At 29.7% G+C, this 21,412-nt stretch overlaps 1 protein-coding gene and 1 long non-coding RNA gene across 10 annotated transcripts in view; one reads left to right on the top strand and one right to left on the bottom strand.

Moving 5' to 3' along the window:
- Positions 1–14,706, bottom strand: part of LOC129983795 (uncharacterized) — a 37,437-nt gene extending 22,731 nt beyond the window's left edge. The window contains exon 1 of the long non-coding RNA XR_008785452.1: positions 14,543–14,706. This is a non-coding gene — a long non-coding RNA (uncharacterized LOC129983795). The remainder of the gene's footprint in view (positions 1–14,542) is intronic.
- LOC129983793 (TGF-beta receptor type-1-like) overlaps positions 1–21,412 on the top strand; it is an 804,684-nt gene that overhangs the window by 663,282 nt on the left and 119,990 nt on the right. Inside the window, exon 1 of one of the 9 annotated variants that reach the window (XM_056093423.1) lies at positions 19,829–20,049. The exons of the other annotated variants lie outside the window; for them this stretch is intronic. Coding sequence (XP_055949398.1) covers positions 19,998–20,049 — 52 coding nt within the window. The 5' untranslated portion in view covers positions 19,829–19,997. Of the gene's footprint in view, positions 1–19,828; positions 20,050–21,412 lie in introns of those variants that run through there. 9 annotated transcript variants of the gene reach the window in all.

Below are 21,412 nucleotides of genomic sequence, written 5' to 3'. Positions count from 1 at the left end.
TTCATTTTTTTTTTTTTTGCTTTACTTTTTTGCGGTAACTCTCGCTGGTATGTTTGTTATCTTAAAAACCTGTTTAAGAAGCTGTGTTAGTATTTGCTTTTGCGCCCTAAATACATTTTATATTTCTTGAAACAAGGAAAATCCAACTTCCAGTCTGTGTATTTTAGCATTGTTGATGTTTAAATAAAGGAGAACTCTTATGGCACTGTAAATATTTAAAAAAAATATGATAGATATCTGACTATTCTTTCATGCTTTGAAATCGTGTCTTAGTGAATACATTTCGCAATAGATGGATTGTTTTTCGGCATTATAGAAATTCATTTAGGTTAGCATATTTTCTACAATTAAATTATTAGAAAACTGTAACTTTCAATCGGTTAATAGTTTAAAAATTGTTAAATGGATGTTATTTGAATACTATCAAATTTCGCTTTGAAAAAACCTAAAATTTGAGTAAAAATTCTTACTGTTAATTGATAGTTTTTGCAAATTTTAAGCAGTATGTTTTTAATTTGTGTCCGCTTTTTCGACGATAATCTAAATTGCTTTGGTTAAATAATTAATATTTAATTAATTAATGTCTCTTCTACAAGCATTCACAATCGATTGCTTTTGAATTTTAATAACAACAGAACGGGAACAACAGAAAGTAAAGACAAAAGTGAAAATATCTTGAAAATATATGAATAGTTTGGAGACATTGCTTAGAAGTGTAATCATTTCAATACGTTAGAATTGTGTAGAATCGAATTCATTACAATGTGGCTTATGAATGTTTCTGCAGTTTTTAAGTTCATTCTAAACGAATGCTGTGACATTCGCGTCTGCAAATGTTTTAAGGATAATTTTGTAAAAGAAGTCGTCATAATTCAGTACAAAGTATTAAAATATGAAAAATACTTTATTAACATTGAAAAAAATCTATCTTTATATTAAATAGTAATTTAGAATAGTATCTGTTTTACTATAAAATAAAATGTGGAGCTCAGTAATTTTAAATAACGTGGTATAAAAATTGCTTTAATTTTCAGTGTATTTTACATTTGCAAAATTTGGTTAAGAAACTTGGTTTATATCGTCAATCCCATTCATATTAATAAATACTTTAGGATCAAAAGGAAAAAAATATATATTTAATATATTATTGTTTTCACAAAAGTAAGCATTTTTCTGCACTTCATTTATTTCAGCCCTTTTCCATCTAGAATAAAGAAAAATATTCTCGGGATACAAAATCATTGATTACTGTTCAGTCATGCATTGAAAATTTAATATATCCAATTATGGAGATGAAGGAGTCCTTATGCATTCGGAAGTCTCGGCGAACTCATTGTTCCCAGTCTTCTACATAAAATCTTCAATTTCTTTATTACTCACTGCAACCTTAGGAGTCAACAGCCTCTTTTTTTTGTCGCTCGTTATTATTATATCTCTTTAACAATTATTCTAGCTGTGCTGCATAAATTTTATATATAAACTATTTATAATAATGATGTGAAATTATGAAAAAAAATTAACATAATTTCAAATCAATTTTATATCTTTCCTTAATGGAATTCCGAGGTACCCTTAACGATAATCACCAAGGTAAAATGTTAAAATTATTCCCTTTCGATGCTAACATTTTATTGATGAGCGATTGGGATTCGTTAGAATTTTATTACATTATCGCCAAATCTTTTTCAACATTAATGAATGTGTTGCTGAAATTTGGCGAGTTTTGTCTAGAATTCTTTAACGGAAAAAAGTCAAGAATTAATATTAAATGTCACTAAAATATTATAATAAGTTCTACGCGAATACCTTTTTGTGGGTTGCAAATAAAATACTACTTCAAACTTGGTCACTTGAGAAAAGCTTAATTGAGCCTTTTTTTTTTTTTTTTTTTTTTTTTTTTATCGCTGAAATATTAGGTCGGAAGTTTCCTAAACCGAATCTACAAGTAAATAAATTTCGCAGTCCATAATCATCGAGAAAAATAAATTGTTTTATCTAAATTTATTTTGCAAACTTATTAAAAACGATGAAGATAAACGGTAACTGCGAACAGTTTTTAGCTTTTAACTTGAAGCACGCTATAGAACACCCATAGACTGATATTTTTGCAACATATTTTTTGAACTTCAAAATGTGTATTAAAAAGACTTTATATAGAAAATTCATCTGATTGATACTTTCTGAATGTGAAAAGTTTGAGCTGAACTTTATACTCTCAAATCGAAAAACGTTTTCGAGATAAAAAAAAAAAAAAAAAAAAAAAAAAAAAAAAAAAAAGTTACACTATCAATTATTTGGTTCTATAACCTGATTTATAATTTTGCGATAGAGATGATTTTAAGGTATTACTTGAAGGCTCACTAAAACAAAAATTTAAATTTACTAGTTTCCCTCTATTATAATTATACAGTCGCGAGTGTCTGCGTTAAATCAGAAACATAATTCTGCGCTTAATTTTCTTTTATTCTGTCAGTTAATATCCCATTATTTCTCACGTTTTTATTTCAATATTCGAAAGTATATTTATCTGATGTAATTGTAAAAATGCTTGAAGGTTTCATGCTATTATTTTAGTGTCTTATTCGAATACTTTTTTTTAAAGAAGGTTTCTGATCGCATAAAATATTAAATAATGCAGGTCTGCATTGGAAAAAATTGTCTTAAAAAAACTACCGTTTTTATTGCTCTTTAATTGTAATTAAAAAATTCCATAATATACAATTTTTATCACAAACTGATGGGCTAAACTGTGTACTTTATATTTTAAGAGCAACATATTATTTGTATGAATATTTGTGTAGATTTAAAATAGTAATTTTCTTTATATAAATTCTACTCAAGCTTGAGTAACACTTTTTTTCTTAAATTTTTTTTTCCAATTGGTTTATCTAATCTCTTTTAAATAGAATAGTTACCCAGAGAAAGCAAGTTAATATTGAATCATTAACCTGTTGTACACGCCTGCTCTCCTCTAACCTGTTTATTATGTACTTCGTCCTGTCATTTTTTCCTATTCCCATATCAGTCTTTTTTAAGATCATTGAAATTAATATTGCGAAAAATTGTTTTGATTCTTATTAAATTTCTTATTCGGAAAAGAAAGGAGCAGTACTTAATGATTTAAAAGTAATCGCTGCGGTGCTTTCCACTCGAAATTCTTGCTTTTTTTTCTGTGGGTAAGGTAATCGTGAGAGAATAGAAAAAGAATATACGTGTATCTTATATATTTATATAAAGAAAACAAGGGCCAAAAATAAAGTCATTGAAACCTGGGTTTAAAAATTTGAAAGGGAAAGTTTAATTAATTCAAAAACAATTTTACTTTCACCGTGTTCTATCAAATTAAGCATTATGAAACAATTGCTTATGACCTTGAAATAATTTAAATACCTGTGTGAATAATTCCTGGATTTATCCAAATCAAAGATGAAGAAAATATTTTCTTCAGAAAACAGATGAAGAAGGAAAAAATTTAATTCGGAATGGAACAGATGAAGAAAAGAAATCCTAGAAAACTTTAAAACTTTAAGTATCTATTTTACTTGAAATACTAAAAGATCCAAATTAAAAATATATTTCAAAAGATATCAAGATATTAGGATACCATAATAGTTTAAAATTTCCTTCTCTTTATTTGCTATTGGACTATTTCTCTGAAATTTACAGCCACTAAGGAGCAAGGTTCATTATTTAATTAAATTCATTTGGAAGTGCATCGAGCTGCTTTTCTAGTTTTTGAATTTTGTCACTTGTGGAATTTTCAACTGGCCGATTACATATCGCTAAAGTAGTAAATTTAAGAGGGCAAATAATTATTTATCTTTTCTTCATCGAAAGAATACTATTAAGATTTTTGTGAGTTCTTTATCTAAAGAATACTATTAAGATTTTTGTGAGTTCTTTATCTAAAGAATACTATTAAGATTTTTGTGAGTTCATCTAAAGAATACTATTAAGATTTGAGTGAGTTCATCTAAAGAATACTATTAAGATTTGAGTGAGTTCTTCATCTAAAGAATACTCTTAAGATTTGTGTGAGTTCTTCATTTAAAGAATACTATTAAGATTTGTGTGAGTTTTAAATAGTATCATAGACAGTTTAATATCGGGATTTGAGTTTCCTCCGTTATGTTCCCGTTCCATGGAGCGCATCTTCAAAACTATCAACAATGGTAATTGAAGAAAAAAAATGGCCGGAGAGTTTTTATTATCCATTGCCTGCTTTGATGGATTGTTTTTAGCTTTGAAAAATTAGCACGAGGACGCGTGTCTATGTGATGGATGGTGCGTCATTATTCGCGATGATTTGAATTGTTTTCTATTAAAAAGCATTTATTTGTTTACTTATGGCAAACAATGAGGTGTGTATTCTCATATGAAACAGTGATATGGAAGAAGTACTGCACGCTTTACGTTTTACACGCTATGATTATATTGAAACACTAAATTGCTGCTGGAAACTTTTATACTTTACGAAGGATTGATTCTGGTACCCCCCCCCCCTCAAGAGTAAAAAGAATATAAAATAAAAAGCAAAATCTGACAATTTCTAAACCAAACACTGGATGATGTTTTATTTATTTATTTAGTAAATTGAAATTAAACGAATAACATTTATTTACTATCTTCTCCATCCTAGATTAATTTACTAGCTAAACTTAAATTGCATTTTTGCATCATTAAATGTTTTGTTTTTTCGGAATAATTCTTAGAAAAATTAAAATATTTTTAATTGATGAAGAAATTTCAATTTAATTAATGTAAATTTTTAAATTTTTGTCTTCAGTTATTATCGGTTGTTTTGGGATTTTGTGAGTATCGTCAGCAGAAATACTTTAAAGTACAATGTGAAAAGAAAAATATACTTTTGACTTCCCTGTTTCAATGTGATTAGTAAATTATTTCACGGATTAATTGTTAAACTTTTCTTAATTAATTTTGAAGAGCTCAGTTTTTTACAAACATTTTGTAAAATTTAATCTCTGTAAAACAAAAATTGAAGAGAATTGTGCACTGCTTTTTGATGGTCGATGTTGGTTCCAATCGCATAATAGTATAAATTATCATATGTGGTCTAAAAATAAAAACTGTTTCATATAGTTTACTGAGTATTGTATCATGGCAGTTCTTTTTTTTAATTTTAAATATGAAAGGAATCAAGAAAAAAATAAATGAAAAGTCTATTTATAAATAAAATTTCTTTCATTTCATTTGATAAGTGATTTTGTAAATGAAATATTAAAATATTTCGTAAAAGTTTTTATGTGTAAATATTTGCAAAAAATTCTTATGCTTCTATCAGTTTTTACAGCATTCATTCGAATTTGTAAATGAAATCAACCCGTAAAATAACAACCTTACTGCAATTCACTTTTTAAATTACTTCTGAAATGCTATATTCTTTCATTGTTATTGTTTTAAAATATTTTAAAAGATATTAACTTAACCGTGAAAAAAAAAAAAGAATTCCTCCATGTTGAACAGGTTATATAAAAAAGAAATTGTATATGGAAAATTTTCTATAGATATATATTCTGTTAGACTTTTTTTTATGTTATTCGCTTGCGACAACTGAAGCAACGTGCTTTACGATAATTAACAAAGTTTAATTCCAAATACCGAGGTACAAAGAAAACCGAATCATCCGATTCAACTCAGCAGTGCCATCTATTGACAATAGATTAAATGTAACAAATTTCTCAACTTCCCGCCGCCATTTTTGAATACATAGACGTATCTATAAATAGCTATTCAAAACAAAAAAAAACTGATATTTTATAAATTACTTGCTGCGTTAGCATTTGCCTCAACATACAAAGGTTTTTAACTCTTACGACTTCCTAAAACTGTTAGTGGAAGCTATTAGTGAAATAATGTGAAATATTGGGTTTCGAAATTTTTCATATTGCTTTCATTTTATAAATTTTGCAATATATACGAACAAAAAGAGTTAAAATTGCTACTTAAAGTATTTCAATAAATTTGTTGCTGATTATTTTACTGATATATGAACTCCGTGTTGATTTTTTTTTTTTTAATGATTTGTAAAGAACTTTCTGAGACAAATGTATATATAGATAATTATAACTTAAGATATCTTTTTATTATTTTAGTTAATGTTTCTTATATTTAAAATAAAAGTAAGAAAGGAATCACTTCAATTTTTTTTATTGGAATTGGAATGAGAGTGTTGTAGTCATGTCGAAGAATTAGAAATAATGTGAAGACAGTGAATGTTTCAACAACTTTAATCCATAAATTTTGTTTTTCTCCTATCTTTATTTTATCATTTGAGATAAAAGATACCAAAGTAACACAGCTGACTGAAAATATAGTCCTATCATCTAAATAGTTACAATTAAACCAAATTAAAATTATAGTTATAAATGCAAATAGCAAACTATCATCAGTGTTTGTTTTTCTGCCGATGTATATGTTTCACTTTTTAATTTATTTTTTTTTAAATTTCTCTACTATAGAGAACAAAATGCATCGCATGACAGAATCGTCGACAGTTATCTGATTCATTTTATAATATTAGATTCTTTGTAGAATCTTGCTTTTATTCCAGTAAGGCTTTTGGTTTTTGCATCAATCTGTAAATTATTCTGTGTTAAAATTTTATATCATCCTTTTATTTTACAAATTAAAGGCTTTAAGCTTGTGAATTGTTCGATTATTCTAATCAGAAGAACTTAAATGAAACTATATTTCATATTACGAAACATATCATCTTTCAGTAAAAGATTCTGAACCTAAATTTGCTTCTTAATGCCAAATATTCTTTTCGAAATTCCATATGGTAAACCTTCGTTGCCAAAAACATTACAATATACAATGCGTAGTAGAATTATGTGTTTTTTTAAATGATTATTCTAAAGTTGTCTGGGTTTTTTTTTTCTCTCTCTCTCCCTCTTTTAATCAAGTTTTTTGTATTTTTACAAAGTCTGTTACATAAAGATTATCAATTTCGAATCTACGTATTTTATTGAATATTCATATTTTTAATGCATGTCTATACGTCAAATGTTTTGAGATTGGCTCTAAATTATTTCATTGACGTGGAAATGAAACAAATTTTAAGGTGATCTTCTCGCTTCTGAGTTCTTGTCACTTCTAAAATGTATTCCAGAATTCCTTTTGTCGAAGCTTGTCAACCACCTACTTCAATTTCCTTTGATTTCACGTCATCTTCCAATGATGCGCTTCATGAGCGAGTGCACAATTTATGGCAGCATATCACGTTAGAATTGCATAGTGATCGTTGCACACTTGAGTTACAAATGTTTGTTTTTCCCTGTAACTGAATGTCTGGATTTGTATATTTTTTCCTAGTAACTGAATGTCTGGATTTGTATGTTTTCACCTGTAACTGAATGTCTGGCTTTGTAGTACCATGTTTTGGCTTGTTATGGAACTAGTCTTCATATCACTTCATATTTACATCAATTATAGAGGACAGATTGTGCTCTTCAAAAAATTCAAACTCTAGATTTGGACGAGTCTCCACAGACCTTTCTGAAAAAAACATTTTTGGAAAATGTCCCTTTGTCTATCTGTAAGAAATAACTCAAAAACACTTTGGATGAAATTTGGTATATGGCCATTTTGCCGAATTTATATATTTCTATCAAATTTTATGCAAAATCTATTCAAAGGAGGTCTGTCTGTTCAACCTTTGGCCGCGGTGGCCTGGTGGTATGGTCTCGGCTTCGGAACTGGAAGGTTTCAGGTCCGTTACCCGATTCCACCGAAGAACCGTCTGTAAGGGGGTCTGCACGTTAAATCCGTCCTGACCAAACGTCCTCCCGCTGGTGTGGTGTGGTGTGGAGAGGGGGGTGCCAGCTCAGATGTCGTCCTCGTCATCTGACCGCGGTTCAAAATGACGAGGTCCGTCCCAAAATAGCCCTAGTGTTGCTTCAAACGGGACGTTAATATAACCAAAACCAAACTGTCCAACTTTTCGAATATAAATGAACACGAAAGCTACGAAACGAAGATATCTAGATAGTTAAAATTCGGTGCGCAGAATTAGCATCTGTAGTTTGTGGTTAACATCTATATTCTGCAAGGTATTCTCGGAATGACACTTTCCCTGCGAGAAAGTTTTAGGGAGATCACTACTGCTGGTTTTAATGAGGTTTATCTAATAAATAGATAAAATCTGCATAATAGCAGTCGTAGTGAATGACCAACATCAATGGTCCATTTGCTGATAGATCCTTCTTTACCCGCGTTGATATTCAGCGCACTTTTCATTTCTCCAAGAATAATATGCTCCTACGTCTTAACATGTTACCAGATTCTTCATGTCATGACAAGGATTCCCGCCGCCCACCATTTATAAGTCATTTGGTGAAACATCGTTTGCAAAACAATCTATATTTTATGCACGTATGTGCAATGGCAGCGCCGCGTGCAGCTCTTTTGAATAGATCATTTTCTGTCCTACGAAGTCGCGGAAATCCTTCCCAAACTGGTTATGTGATTGAAGAACTGTCACCCTCCGGTGGCGGATTTAAGTTATGTTAGCTATTTGTCATTGCTTTTATTGAAAGTTAAAGAACTTAGTTGGTATGCAAAGAAAAAATTCTTCACATGAGCATTTCGATCCTGATTTTCTGGAATTTTTATGTCTTAATCAAATCCAATCACTTTTCAGTTTTATAATGTCTTTGCCATTTCTTTGTAAAGTTAGCAAGCTGCTTTTAATTCATTGTGAACCCCCTCCAGAAATACAAAGGATATCAAAGCAATGTGATAGCTCTTCCCACAATTTTTCCTGCATTTCTGATGTGAAGCTTTGATAGATACGCATGCATCGCGATACTTGATTTTTTTTTTTTGGAGGAGGGGGGGCTACATCAAACAGGAACTGTTTGTTCCCCCATTATCAACTTACGTTCATAAACTTAAGACATGCATTAAGCATTGTAATTAATTAAACATTTCTCATAATGGGACACATTTTGACAATTTACACTGTAAATTATTTCAAACCTAAAATGACACCTTTTGCTGTTCCTTTTATTGCGATTTCGTGCACCTTTTGTTTTAAATGAATTTAAAAATAAAATGAAGTGAATTAAAAAAGCAAAGGTAAGATATTCAAACTGCAAAAAGGAGCATTTTTAAACTTTTGTGTAGTATGAAATGATTTTTCAATAAATTATTCAATTTTGAAGAAAATGCAAATTTGCACTTGTCATTAAGGAAACGCAGTAATTCAAATTTTTACAGCTTTTGTATCATTATAATGCGATGGAGAATCTTTAGGAAAATTTAGAAGGTAAGAATGATATTAGATGTATTTAATCAAGTGTAATACCTCTTCCGATATAATTATATTCTGTATTAATAATGTATTGCGGTGCGTGACATTAAAGTATGGTAGAATTTATGACATTTATTCACGGAAGTTATACGCGACCCAATAGGTTGTTTCTCTAATTTTCGCCGACATTATTTATTCTATTATATGTATACAAATCTATGTGTGAATAAAATATTTACTTTTATACATATTGAATGAGAAATTCGTGAAAGCTTGTCCTTTAACTAAAGTTAATATTAGCAATTTAATTAGATTCATTTTATCAATTGATACATACATATATATCAATCCATCAGATATGGAATTGGGTAATAAATTATCTTACCAAAAGTTTAATGTTACTGTAAGATATATATGCACATTTTAATTAAAGTTATGACTCTGGGCAAATTTTGACTTGTAGGTTCTTCAGATTTTTAAAAAGCACCAAGAAGGGGAAATATTTAATAAATGAGTAAAGCGTTGCAAATCGAATATTAAAATTGCCATTATTATTCAAGGCTTTATAGTAACGTTCTCATCATTTATACGAACTAATAATGAAGAATTAATTATATTATCTGTTTTAAGTCTATTATCTCCAGTTTTGCTGCTATTAATGTGACATATTGTATGATTTCATTTGAATTGTGACATAAAAAATAATACGGAGACTCGCTTTTCTTGAAATGTAAATTGTGATAATGAGTTATTTCCCATTACATCATTATGGATATTGATGTTAGTGTTTACTCTGTTGACAAATTTTGTCATGATTTTGCAAAAACGTTTCCCATCTTAGCTTTTTTTCATATAATACCATATGGTGTGTAATTTTTTATGTTATGGTCGTACTTTACTTGTCTTAAATATTACCAAAACATTATCTTGTAACAGTAAACGCAACTGCTGCTCCATTTATAAGTAATTATGGAGATTAGCACAATCGTTGTAAGCAAGGACATGATCGGCGTTCAGGAAAACATAGACGAAACTTGTTTTTGGTTTTAAAATGTTATGTAAAATAGTGTTGTTACTAATGTCAATGAATGCTCAAATCCTTTTCCATTAATCTTTCTTAAATTTTAGGATAGATTTTCAAATGATTATATAGCAGGAAAACTGGTTCGTAATTCTTTGCTTATCATATGAAGATAACTATTTTCCTAGAAGAATTATGTTCAAAATAATTTGTATGTTGTAATTCATATTATTTTCCAAAATATATGAACAAATCCTTCCGCATTCAGGACTGTCTCAATACTTGAAATTTATGTAAGAAAAAGTTTCTAAAACTATATTACTACAATCGTTACTTTATAAATTTCCTTTTCGCATCGTTCCAAAACAAGGTCCTACTGAATTGAAATATTAATCATTATAGACTATTCTGATATATATTAGCAATTCATTAAACTCCTTTAGTAAAATCTTTCGAATAAAGGCTGTGGATGTTTTACATTTGCAAAAAAAAAATATATGTAGTAGCTGACGTTAGGACCATTAGGGTAACCAGGAACAAATTTTGTAGACATTGCCATTTTCAGCACAATATCATAATGCTTATAAAATGATCGCATGAAATGAAAAATGGAATAATTTATAAGTGCATAATGCTGTGCTGGAGAACTAATTAAATAGTATTTTTTTCAAATTAATTTAGTAATTAACCAGTCTCAGTTAAAAGAACGCTCGTGATTATTTCTGTGTGTTTCTAATGAACCTAGAGACTATGGTGCAGTTGAACATGTATTTTTTATTTTATTTTTTTATAGCAATGACTGATTTTAAGAGAATATATTTTAATTGATCAGAAACTGTTGCCTCAGAATTTGTTTTACTTCCTAACTTATAATGAAATATAGAAAATGAAAGTTACTTCTTCAAGTAAAACATTTAATTACCTGCAAATCATCTCCGTTTACGAGAGAATCAGTAGTATGGTTTACCTGACTCTGAAGTCGCAAATTAAGTAACTGCAAAAGAAATTTTGATATAATCAAATTAGTATTCTTCAAACCTTTCGCGTTCATTTTACCACCATTAACTTGACCAATCCCTCAAATGAATAAATTATGCGTATTCATTCCGGTATCTTCAACATAGTCATTATAATATTAATATTTGTTGAAAAAATGGGTAATTCGAGATAAGTTACTTCCTCCATCTCTACAACCTCCACTTCTTATTTAAACGAATCAAGATTATTATTTTCTAATTCCTTTCTCTTTACCACGTTTTTCCCTCTCTCTCAACGTCATTTTCTTTACTTACTTGATGTTGAACAGAATTGAATTATTATTAATAAACAATTTATATATGTGAAAAGTTACATATCTTGATCACATGATAGATTCTGTAAAAATATTAGTTGTTAATTTAACATAAAAAAGTATGAATTATTGAAGGGCCGAGACGCTACGATGTGTCTAGATATAATATCACTTCCTATCATGTTGTAAGTTATTCCAAACCTGTAAAGGAAAATTCAATTTTTATACATTAAAATTACTTCATGATGAAAATTGGCAGAGTTAACTGAGGGAGCTATCTTTCTTCTTCAAAGGTTAAAGGTTTCCTCAGATTTAAAATTGAATCTTACTCTTAACCGTTATATCTTACCTGTGGATCAAAGAAATATATAACTTGGGAGCATACTTTGCTAATAACCGATATAGAAACTTAATAGTGGCAAGAATTTTTATTTGAAAATTTTTGTTTCATTTTTTTAAAGACAATTGCAACTAATGTAAACAAACTTTGGAAAATAGCACTGAAGGAAGCGGAAAATATTTTTCTTCTTCCTCTTGAGTGCCTTAAAAGAAAGAACATGTTTCTCAACTCGCCAAGACTTCATAGCTGCGTACTGTTGTCACAGTTCCAATTACTCCATATCCTCAACGACCTTCCTGACTTTATATGAAATAATCATCACAGTTATGAGATGATTATCAGTGAATCATTGTTCCAATCATTATGTGTCCTTCAGTTTTACACGAACATTTCCTTCTCGTGAAAAGATTCTAAAACGAAATGGCCGGCAATTGCCGTTTTTTAAAAAATTTATTATAGAAAATACCTTCACCCCCCCCCTTGTTTTGAGCCACAGTCACTCTTCTATGCAACAAAAAGATGCCCTTCTCCCCCAATCCTTGATCCCCCTTTACTCTGAAATAAGAGCATCTTCCTGTAAATAATGTTACAACATCAAAGATCGAAAAGTTATTTATAATGGTGTCTATTTTTTGTGAGCCCAAAAAATTCATAGATAAATACCAAGAAATACTAAGATTTTATATTCGTGATGGGAGTCAGAAGACAATTCAGATGAAAAACGGGCAACTTCGTTATTATCCCAACATTCTCCCTTCTCTCTATCTTCTTTGCGTTGCTGTTGGTCATATTTCAGCGGAATAAAGCCATTACATTTTAAGGCTCTTCCTTGTCATCCTTTAAAATGTTTTTTTCCACGATTTTTTCTGACAATATGCAGAAGAATATGACCTGTGGTGCTATGCGTCTGTAAAATTACATTTTAAGCATTTTTGCTGTAATTTTGAGATTTATATACATATATGTAGATATCTTTTTTGAATTTAGCGTCTAAATGGGATAGTCTGATTAAAAATTCACCAATTACAGTAAATGGGACATGTCTTACGTTCGACTCATTCGAAATTTTTAAACAGACATAATTTTGATATTAAAGCCATGTACTACTAAATTTTATCCATGTAACTCTTTGGTTTTTTTTTTAAATTTTATTTTCTTACTAACTAAACCTTTTATTAGATCCATTGTGTTATTTCGCAGTTAAAACGATAAAATAACGGCTAACTTTACAAAGCATCGTGGTTTGTTGAAATTAAATATGTAATCTATAAGGTTTTTAATATAAAATAAATCGTATATGTCCTACATGATAGTTTCTTTCTATTGGAAAAATTGATCATCTGAGGGCTGCTCCAAGACCAGCCCTTTTTAAGTCATAGGGAAAATCATCCCCATGATTAAAGATTATATCTTTTTCTCCCTTTGTCCCTTCCCACTTTGTGTCGCACCCCTTCCCCGCTTTGGTTACGCGGACAAAGCAAGTGCTTCCGGCTGAGTATGTACAGTTCTTAAATATTTTTATTTTTTAAACGGTCTCTCGCATACAATTGTTTACCATAACGGGAAAATAAACATATTTTGGAGAGGTTTTCTTATTGTTTTGTTTTTGATAATCGAAGACGAAAATAGCGAATAAATGAACTTGTGAAATTGTCCACTCTAATTTTCTCATTTAAATATATTGAAAATATATAAATATATAAGCATTTTAATACAAATAAAATCATCGTCTTACGCAGAGCTAAATTATTTTTGTTTAATGTAAGTTATATTAATTTTTATTTCTTCTTTGCGGAGAAATTGTCATAATCGTGAAAAAAAAATCATTTACTAGGTTATCATCTACTAATCATTCATCCATGTTTCACAAACTTTTCTTTAAAAAAAATCCTTAAGAAAGCTTACCTAGAAATGCTACAAGGCAGAAAGATGAACTTTAGTAAATGGTCTTTAATAAATATTTATATGTAACCACAAAAGTTTTACTGACATCTTCTAAAGGAAAGTCTGTATGTCTAAGAGCAGCATATATATAAATACGATAGTTCAAATTGTAGTGAGCTCTATATGAAATTCAGTGTGTCGTTTTATATTTGTACACACGTAAATGCATAATTATTAACAGGTTAATCAGTGAATTTTTGTACATGATCGTTTCTCTCAAGTTATAGCTATTTTTCAAATTTGCAGCTGTATCCATCAGTTGGGAAGACTTTTTGTGTATATGTAAACACAATAGGCATGATAAATGTGTTTTCATATTTATTAAAATCTTAATTTATGTATCCAATAGGGCAATAGGAAGAGGTTCAAATTACAAAGTACATTTGAAGTTTTCAATGCAGAAAAAGAGATCCTATATATATTTGGTTCTAAACACACAATGCTTCAGATTATGTAAGCATCTGACAGAATCGATGAGAGAACGTTTCCGTTGGTTTTGATAGATAATGCATTTAAGTGCATGAGAAATATCTTAAGCAGCACTTTTCGATTTTGAGTGACCGAACCGCAACTGCGAGGGAGTAAAAATGACTCGAAATATCATGCCATTTGACGGTAGAGCAAAACGATCCGAACAAAAAAAAATAGCCACAACTCTCAATATATACTCACTAACAACATTTGTAAGCAGTCTTTGGGAGGTCTGGCTGGCTGAGAACTGATCTCGTCCTAACTTGATAGAAATTCCGCCCGGTCGCCCCGCGCCGCCTGCTGCAGAGTGACAGTCATCCCGGCCGAAAATGCGTGCTCTTCTTAAAACCCCGTCGTTTCTTCCATGCCGTATAACCTTCGCTGGGCTAATCATTTTGACATGCGTACTATTTTGGCGGCGTGCCACCTTCTTTAGGGGAAGGCATCGAACTTAGCTAGCTGCCGAGAGAAGGAGGACGGGCTGTCATTACGGCGAGTTATATTTAGAGGACTTGCTTTTTTTTTTGCCAAAGAGGACCGCTACAGAGAAGAAAGGATGGCGCTTGTTTGTGTGAACTTCTCTTTGTTTTTCTGTTCGCAAATCATTTCAAATATAAACACTGGATTGGTAGTTTTAACCTAATGAGCTTATTTTGAGTGTAAATGAAGTAAAAGTCCTAGAATTGAAGGATAGAATCCACTAAAAATTGGGAGTTTTGAAAAATATATCCAATTTACGGGATGTTATTCTCTAATACAAACATGTATTTGAGGGTTGTTTCATTTAAATTGTCCAAAATAATCGAGCTAGATTTTTTTTTTTTTTTTAAGCCACATTTGTGACTGCATTTCACAGTTAGCTTTCTATAAATGTTTTGAATGAGATTTTTTTTTTCAATATCAACTTTTTTTTTAGGCCACATTTACACAGTTAGCATTCTATAAATATTTTGAATCAACTATATTGTTTGCTATGATGCATCCTTAAATCAAAAATATTTTTCACCCAATCTTAAAAAGTAATTGATAAAAAAAATGTAACAGTTCTTTAATGCCCGTTTCACATAAAATGAATACGTGTTTTGGTTATGAAATGAAATTTCCTGTCAAACAATGTTATATTTTGTTTCTTTTGTTGTAATTTTGTAAAAATTTTATTTCTGATTACGCTGAAAATCTTTTTATGCTTGTTTGGTTTTAAATGTTTCTCAAACAGTGATACTATTTAAAAACGATTAATCGTCCAACCTAAAATTAATTTGTTTGTTACAAGATTTCTATAATCTTCAAAAAAAAAAAAATTGTTGACTTCCATTTCTCAACGCGGATTAAGATTATGAGCTGCTTCCCAAATTAATCTTCGTGTAATTTCAAAACAAAAGCTCAGTTAAACCAATCCTTTACATCGAATCAAAATTTTCATACCATCTCTATTAACTTCCTTTGAATAAATTTGAGCAATTTTACCTCAATAAAAAATTTACAAGAATTTTCTTTTTTTATGTGTTTGTTTGTGAAGTTTTTTCAAACAAGCATAATGATATTATGCTTATAATTAAAAGTGAAAGCAGATTCTTTGAGCAAGTAAAGGAAGGTATGAACTTGATGGATTATATGCAAAATCGTTTATCTCTTAAGATTTTTTTTTTTTTACAATTTTCTTGAAAATTTGAAGCCATAAATTTTTTTATGCTAATGGTAGGAAATTTTGTTCATATTTTTTTTAGAGTGATTGGAAAGGCAATTTTCTTTAAATTATACTTTCAACTAAGAGTTATATCAACATTTCTGCGAACTTGCACAAACAGTCGAACCTGTTGCGCATATATATTGCTCATTAAGCCTGCCTCGTTAGCAAATATATTCAATAAAACAAAAACTGTGTTTATTGGTACATATATTGGATTAAATAAGTGCTACGTCTTGCTCCTTATTAGAAACTATTTCATTGTAACACGTTTCTGATTGCTTCTAGCGTAACTTTCGTATTTCAGCGAATAATTATGTCAGTAGAGGCAGTTTCATTTCTAATACTTTTCTCTCTTTGGTTCTTTAAATGTATTTGATTTTTGTGAGGTTTTTTCTGCTTCAATCAGTAGCGGAAATTGATTAATGATAGTTATAACTATAAATGTGGTTTCTATGAATTGAATTACATTAGTTACAGTATATTGTATTACATGCATTACATTATTATATTAGTTATTACTTAATCGCCATCGTTTATCTGTTGCTTTAGAAAACGCTTATGGAACAATATTTTCATCATTCAAAATGAAATGACTTGCTTAAGACAAGTTATTTTATTAGATGTCAATTATAAAAGTAGCATCTGTGTAGAAAGGTATAGAAAGAAAAAAAATTAAAATATTAGTAATTTACAAGAAAATATCACTAGATATGTTAAAACGAAACTTCCAAACAGACGAATCCAAATGAATGAAGGTCAATTTCAAAATGGTTATTTAGAATTTTATGATAAGGTGCCAGATCTATCAGATTATCGAATGAGCTTCAAATGATGGCTTTTCTAAAAACTGGTCATAAACAATAAGATAAGCTTACATTGCTCCAAGCTTTTCATATTAGAATTTTAATTCACTTTTTTTATGCTAAAATCCATGAAATCTAATCTATTGTTGTTTTATGATTTGATATAGCCGTACTCTCATATTCAGGAAAAAGATTAGCGTATAAATTATCAATTTACTTTTGCATTGCTGGATTTCCTGTGGATTATGACCTAATTTTTCTTTCATCACACAATAGAAAATACTCTTGATAATTGTTTGGCTTTCTGTGGGAATAAAAATGTTTTCATGAAGTAATCAATCATAATGTAATAATGTTTTTTTATATTTTACCTGTTATCATTTGGCATATTTATAACCTTAGGCAACGTGTCATTTTCCGATTCTTGGGCTCATTATTTTCTTACGTAAACAGCTTTATCGTATATCTGAGATTTTATATTAAAATAGTTTTTTTTGAATAGTTAGAATTAGATGAATCTGAAGGATTTTTTTTTGCCAAGGTTCTTCAGTGTTTAGTTGTCACTGTGATAACATTTATTTTATTTTACAGACCTCATTTTTAACATTTAACTCCGACAGTATCATTCTAACATTATAAAGAAAGAATTGGAATTCATCACTTGTTAAATCCACAAAGCGACGGGGGAAGGGGGGGGATGAACATACCCCTTAAAGAGACAAACAATATATAGAGTTTTATTTGCTTGGGAGAAAAAGATATAATTTTTTGAATAGTATTTACATATTTTGATATAATAACACAAGAATATTTCTTTTTATTTTGTCTGTTAATCGTCGATTACATAAAAATGTGTCTAAAATGCAATTATTGCTTACTATTTAAGACTTACTGCCATTAATGAAGCAAATAACATAAATGGCTGTTGTAACGCAGGAAGTTGACAGACAAAACATCGGGTTTTTTTGTTATTAATATTATAATTGATTAAATTTTATTTGACAGTTTCTGTTTAAAGGCAGAATTTTCAGTGTTATCGCCGTCATAATGGTTTTGTATTTACTTCTTTTGATTTATTCCTTTTTGTTTAATATCGTTTTTCCTTTTGTTATTTCTTACTTATTATTTGGCAAAAATAACAATTCCCATATATTGAATGCATGGAATGTTTTTCATCACTCGTTCTTAACTGTCAGTGGACCCATGAATAAAAAACAGTTTCAAAATATTAAAATAATAATAAATAAACAGTTTTAAGCGAAACTATGTCAAGATTATTTTGAAACATTAATTCAACATTAAAAGTGTTACAATATGACAATATTAAATTCCGTTTTGAATGCTGTCAAGAAACAAATTTTACGCAACACAAATCATTCAGTAACACATTATTCGTTGATTTTCATCATAGCAGTCAGCGTTGTCATTTCAACATTATAACAAAGTGGTCGCTTAAACACATCTTTGAAAGTTTCCTCTATTTTGTGTTCAGCCAACTTATGGATTCCCGGTAAATACTGTATACAATTTGAAAATCGGTCATTTCGTTACAAGACATAAATCTTTTGAAGATTTTCTCCACAGGTTTGTTTCCTCATTTAGTATGCATAGGAATGCCAAAGTGCTCTAGATCACTATCCAGCTTGTGTCATTGCCCCTTCCTCCCATAGCACTAAGCCTTATGTTAAATACTTGCCATCCTGGTGCATAAAGTACTGTAAAATCTTAAGACCTCTGACACGAATTATGAGCATTAAGAATGAATATTATGTTTGAAAAAAGGCATGGCATCGTCATAGATTAAACAATCCTTTACTCGCACATATTGGTATGCGATCGGAGGTTTATGAGTATTTGTAATTATTTCCTGGATGTAATGTGTTTATTACATATATAAATTAATTCCTTTGATTCGCTTTTCTTAAATTCTGATTCACATTTCTTGAAATTGATTTCTTCTTCTACCAGCCAATTTTAAAAGAGAGAGAGAGAGAGTTAAAGTTGCTGATTTCAATTTCCAAATAAGATCTTTTCGTTCGAGAAGTATGCAGAACAGCGGCGCATTTTAATTTTTATTGATTTTTATGCTGATGAGTACTCGTTTATCTAAAATACCCTTTCAGGATCTTAATTTCGACTTTCAATTCAAAAATCTTAATTTGATGTACAAGTAAAAGCGGCGAGGCACGTCAACACAAAACGACACAAGAACGAAAAGAGAAAAGAGCGAGCTATATATTTATCCCCATGATTATATACTGTGAGATTCTGATAGGAATTTCTTTATACGTGTCGATTTAGGTAAGGGAATAATTATAGGGATCTTTTAAAAGAATTTGTTTGATCGACACATTTTTGTCCCTTCACTCGGGGTGTGGGAACTTGATGATGTCATCGATTTTACAGAGCTTCCGTTGCATTAATTAAATAAAAGAGGTGGAATTGAATCAGGAAATAAGAGAACATTTTAGATTGAAGTTAGTATTGACTAAATTAAGATAAAAATTTAGGAAATAAATTAAGTTCAAATTAGAGTAAAAAATATCATTATATATATTCCCTTCTATTGATTCGCATTTGCCCCAGAAAGGTTTTATTAACTATAAACTTTATCTGGTTAATTCCCCGCCGGTGTATTAGTAAATAATAAACTGTTAATTGATTCTTGACTTTGAAGTAAAACACCGCATCCAACTCATTTGTCCTGCAGGGTCACTATGAAAGTATCTTCCCCAGTGGTTGAGTAAGAAACGAAACAGCACAGAAATAAGTTTTTGTTGCTGCGTTGTAAATCCACAGAATCTTGTAAACTTGGCCTGTGATGAACAATGTACGCAGGTAAAATAATGACGAGAGAGAGAGCGTAAAAAAAAGCGAAGAGGATGGGGACTGTTTTTAAAAATAGACACCGCTCCTGTCCTCAGGCAAACGTGTCACTTTGAGAAGGGGGAATCTTCAACAGAGTTGGGCTTCCGTTAGCAAAGAATGAAGCTGTTGCTGTGATGCTTATCAGACGATGGATTGGAAGATCCTCGAATTTCTCAGGATTTCGACGAAACATTTGCATTGCTGGGATAACGTTAATAGTTGAGTGTTATTGATGTATGTGAAAAGTTTCGAAAACTTCTTTTGAGGATTGTGCGCGCCAAATCGAGGATTAAACATGGATATGGTGATCGACGAGATGAGAAAAGCTTTCCGCAAGCGCCCACCGAGTAAATACATTTTTGTTATCCAATTATTCGTATTTCTTTTTGAGTGTTTTCCACCCTTGTATTCTTATAAATTCGTTAAGAATGGTATAAAAAAGTAAGGCTACTTTTGCATAATAGAAATAAGATATCTTGTAATTCTAGACTAAAGACTATCCCCAGTAGTACATATATACTGTACAATATTGTATAACATTAGGTAATATTCGCAATATTGCAAAATATTGTTAAATATAGAATAATATATTTAATTGTACAATATTGTGCAACTTGATGTGTTACCTGTTGGTAATAACGTCCATATTAAATATTATGGAACTTGTGATTTGTAATTTTACAATATTAAATCCATAATAATACTTAAATTTTTCAAGTATGGTCTTAATATTATTCTTACGATATGTTTTTATCTCGGAATCTTATCTTGTTCTTGTTGTATAAATTATTCTTGCTGTACAATGCTTAGCTAATGATTTCTGGTCAACAAATTTTTGTCTCCGATTATCTTAAGATGAAACCCATTAATTCAGATAATCAAAAACATAACCGAAAATAGATATCTAATATATCTTTGTCTTTTGGCAGTTTTCAAACTGATTATATTCTGCGGTTTTAATCTGTGTCTACATGAAGCGTTCGTTATTCATAATATTTTTAAGGTATAGATACTGTTTAAAAAATCTTGCAAAATTGGTATTTATTTGAAGTTTTATGATTTGAATCTTTGTAATATAGATTTCTTCATTCATGATTCTCATTTTTACTAAATCATGTCCTTCGTCGTCTTGACTTAATGAGTAATCATGATTTTTTTAAAAATTTCTTTCAAATTAAATTCTTTTTTCTTTAGTTGTGAGATTTTTTATTTCGAAAAAAGAACAATATTTTATTTATTTTTCTAGCAAAATAAAAAGGAAAAAAAATTGCAATTTTTTGTTTTCTTTCTTTACTTTTATTAAATTTGTGTCAGTCATTGAAAGTTTAAAAACCTGACAATACATATATTTTTTTTTTATTTAAAGATATTTAAATTTATGTATAAAAGTATACATTATTTGTCAGTTCCGCGTAGGTGGAAAAACATGACATGTTTCCTTTTTTTTTTTTTTTTTACCATTTAATATTTCTTCGTGGAAAATAGTGACGAAACTTCGAAACTAATTTTCGCTGAACTTTAACTATAACCGAAACTTAGGGACAAAGTTACAGTGAAGTTCTATTGTGTTTTCGTTAAATTTATTTATCAACTTTTCTTGATCAACATTGTTTTCTAATAAATTTCGCAAAAGAAGTTTTTTCCCTCTATTATCTGAACTTTATCTACCTCATCAACTTCTGAAATTAAGGCATTTCATTTTTTTTTTTC

The sequence above is a fragment of the Argiope bruennichi genome, chromosome 9 (assembly GCF_947563725.1).
Source record: "Argiope bruennichi chromosome 9, qqArgBrue1.1, whole genome shotgun sequence".
NCBI lineage: Eukaryota > Metazoa > Arthropoda > Arachnida > Araneae > Araneidae > Argiope > Argiope bruennichi.
The sequence above is the reverse complement of the archived record's forward strand: the minus strand, read 5'-3'. Positions and strand labels throughout refer to the sequence as shown.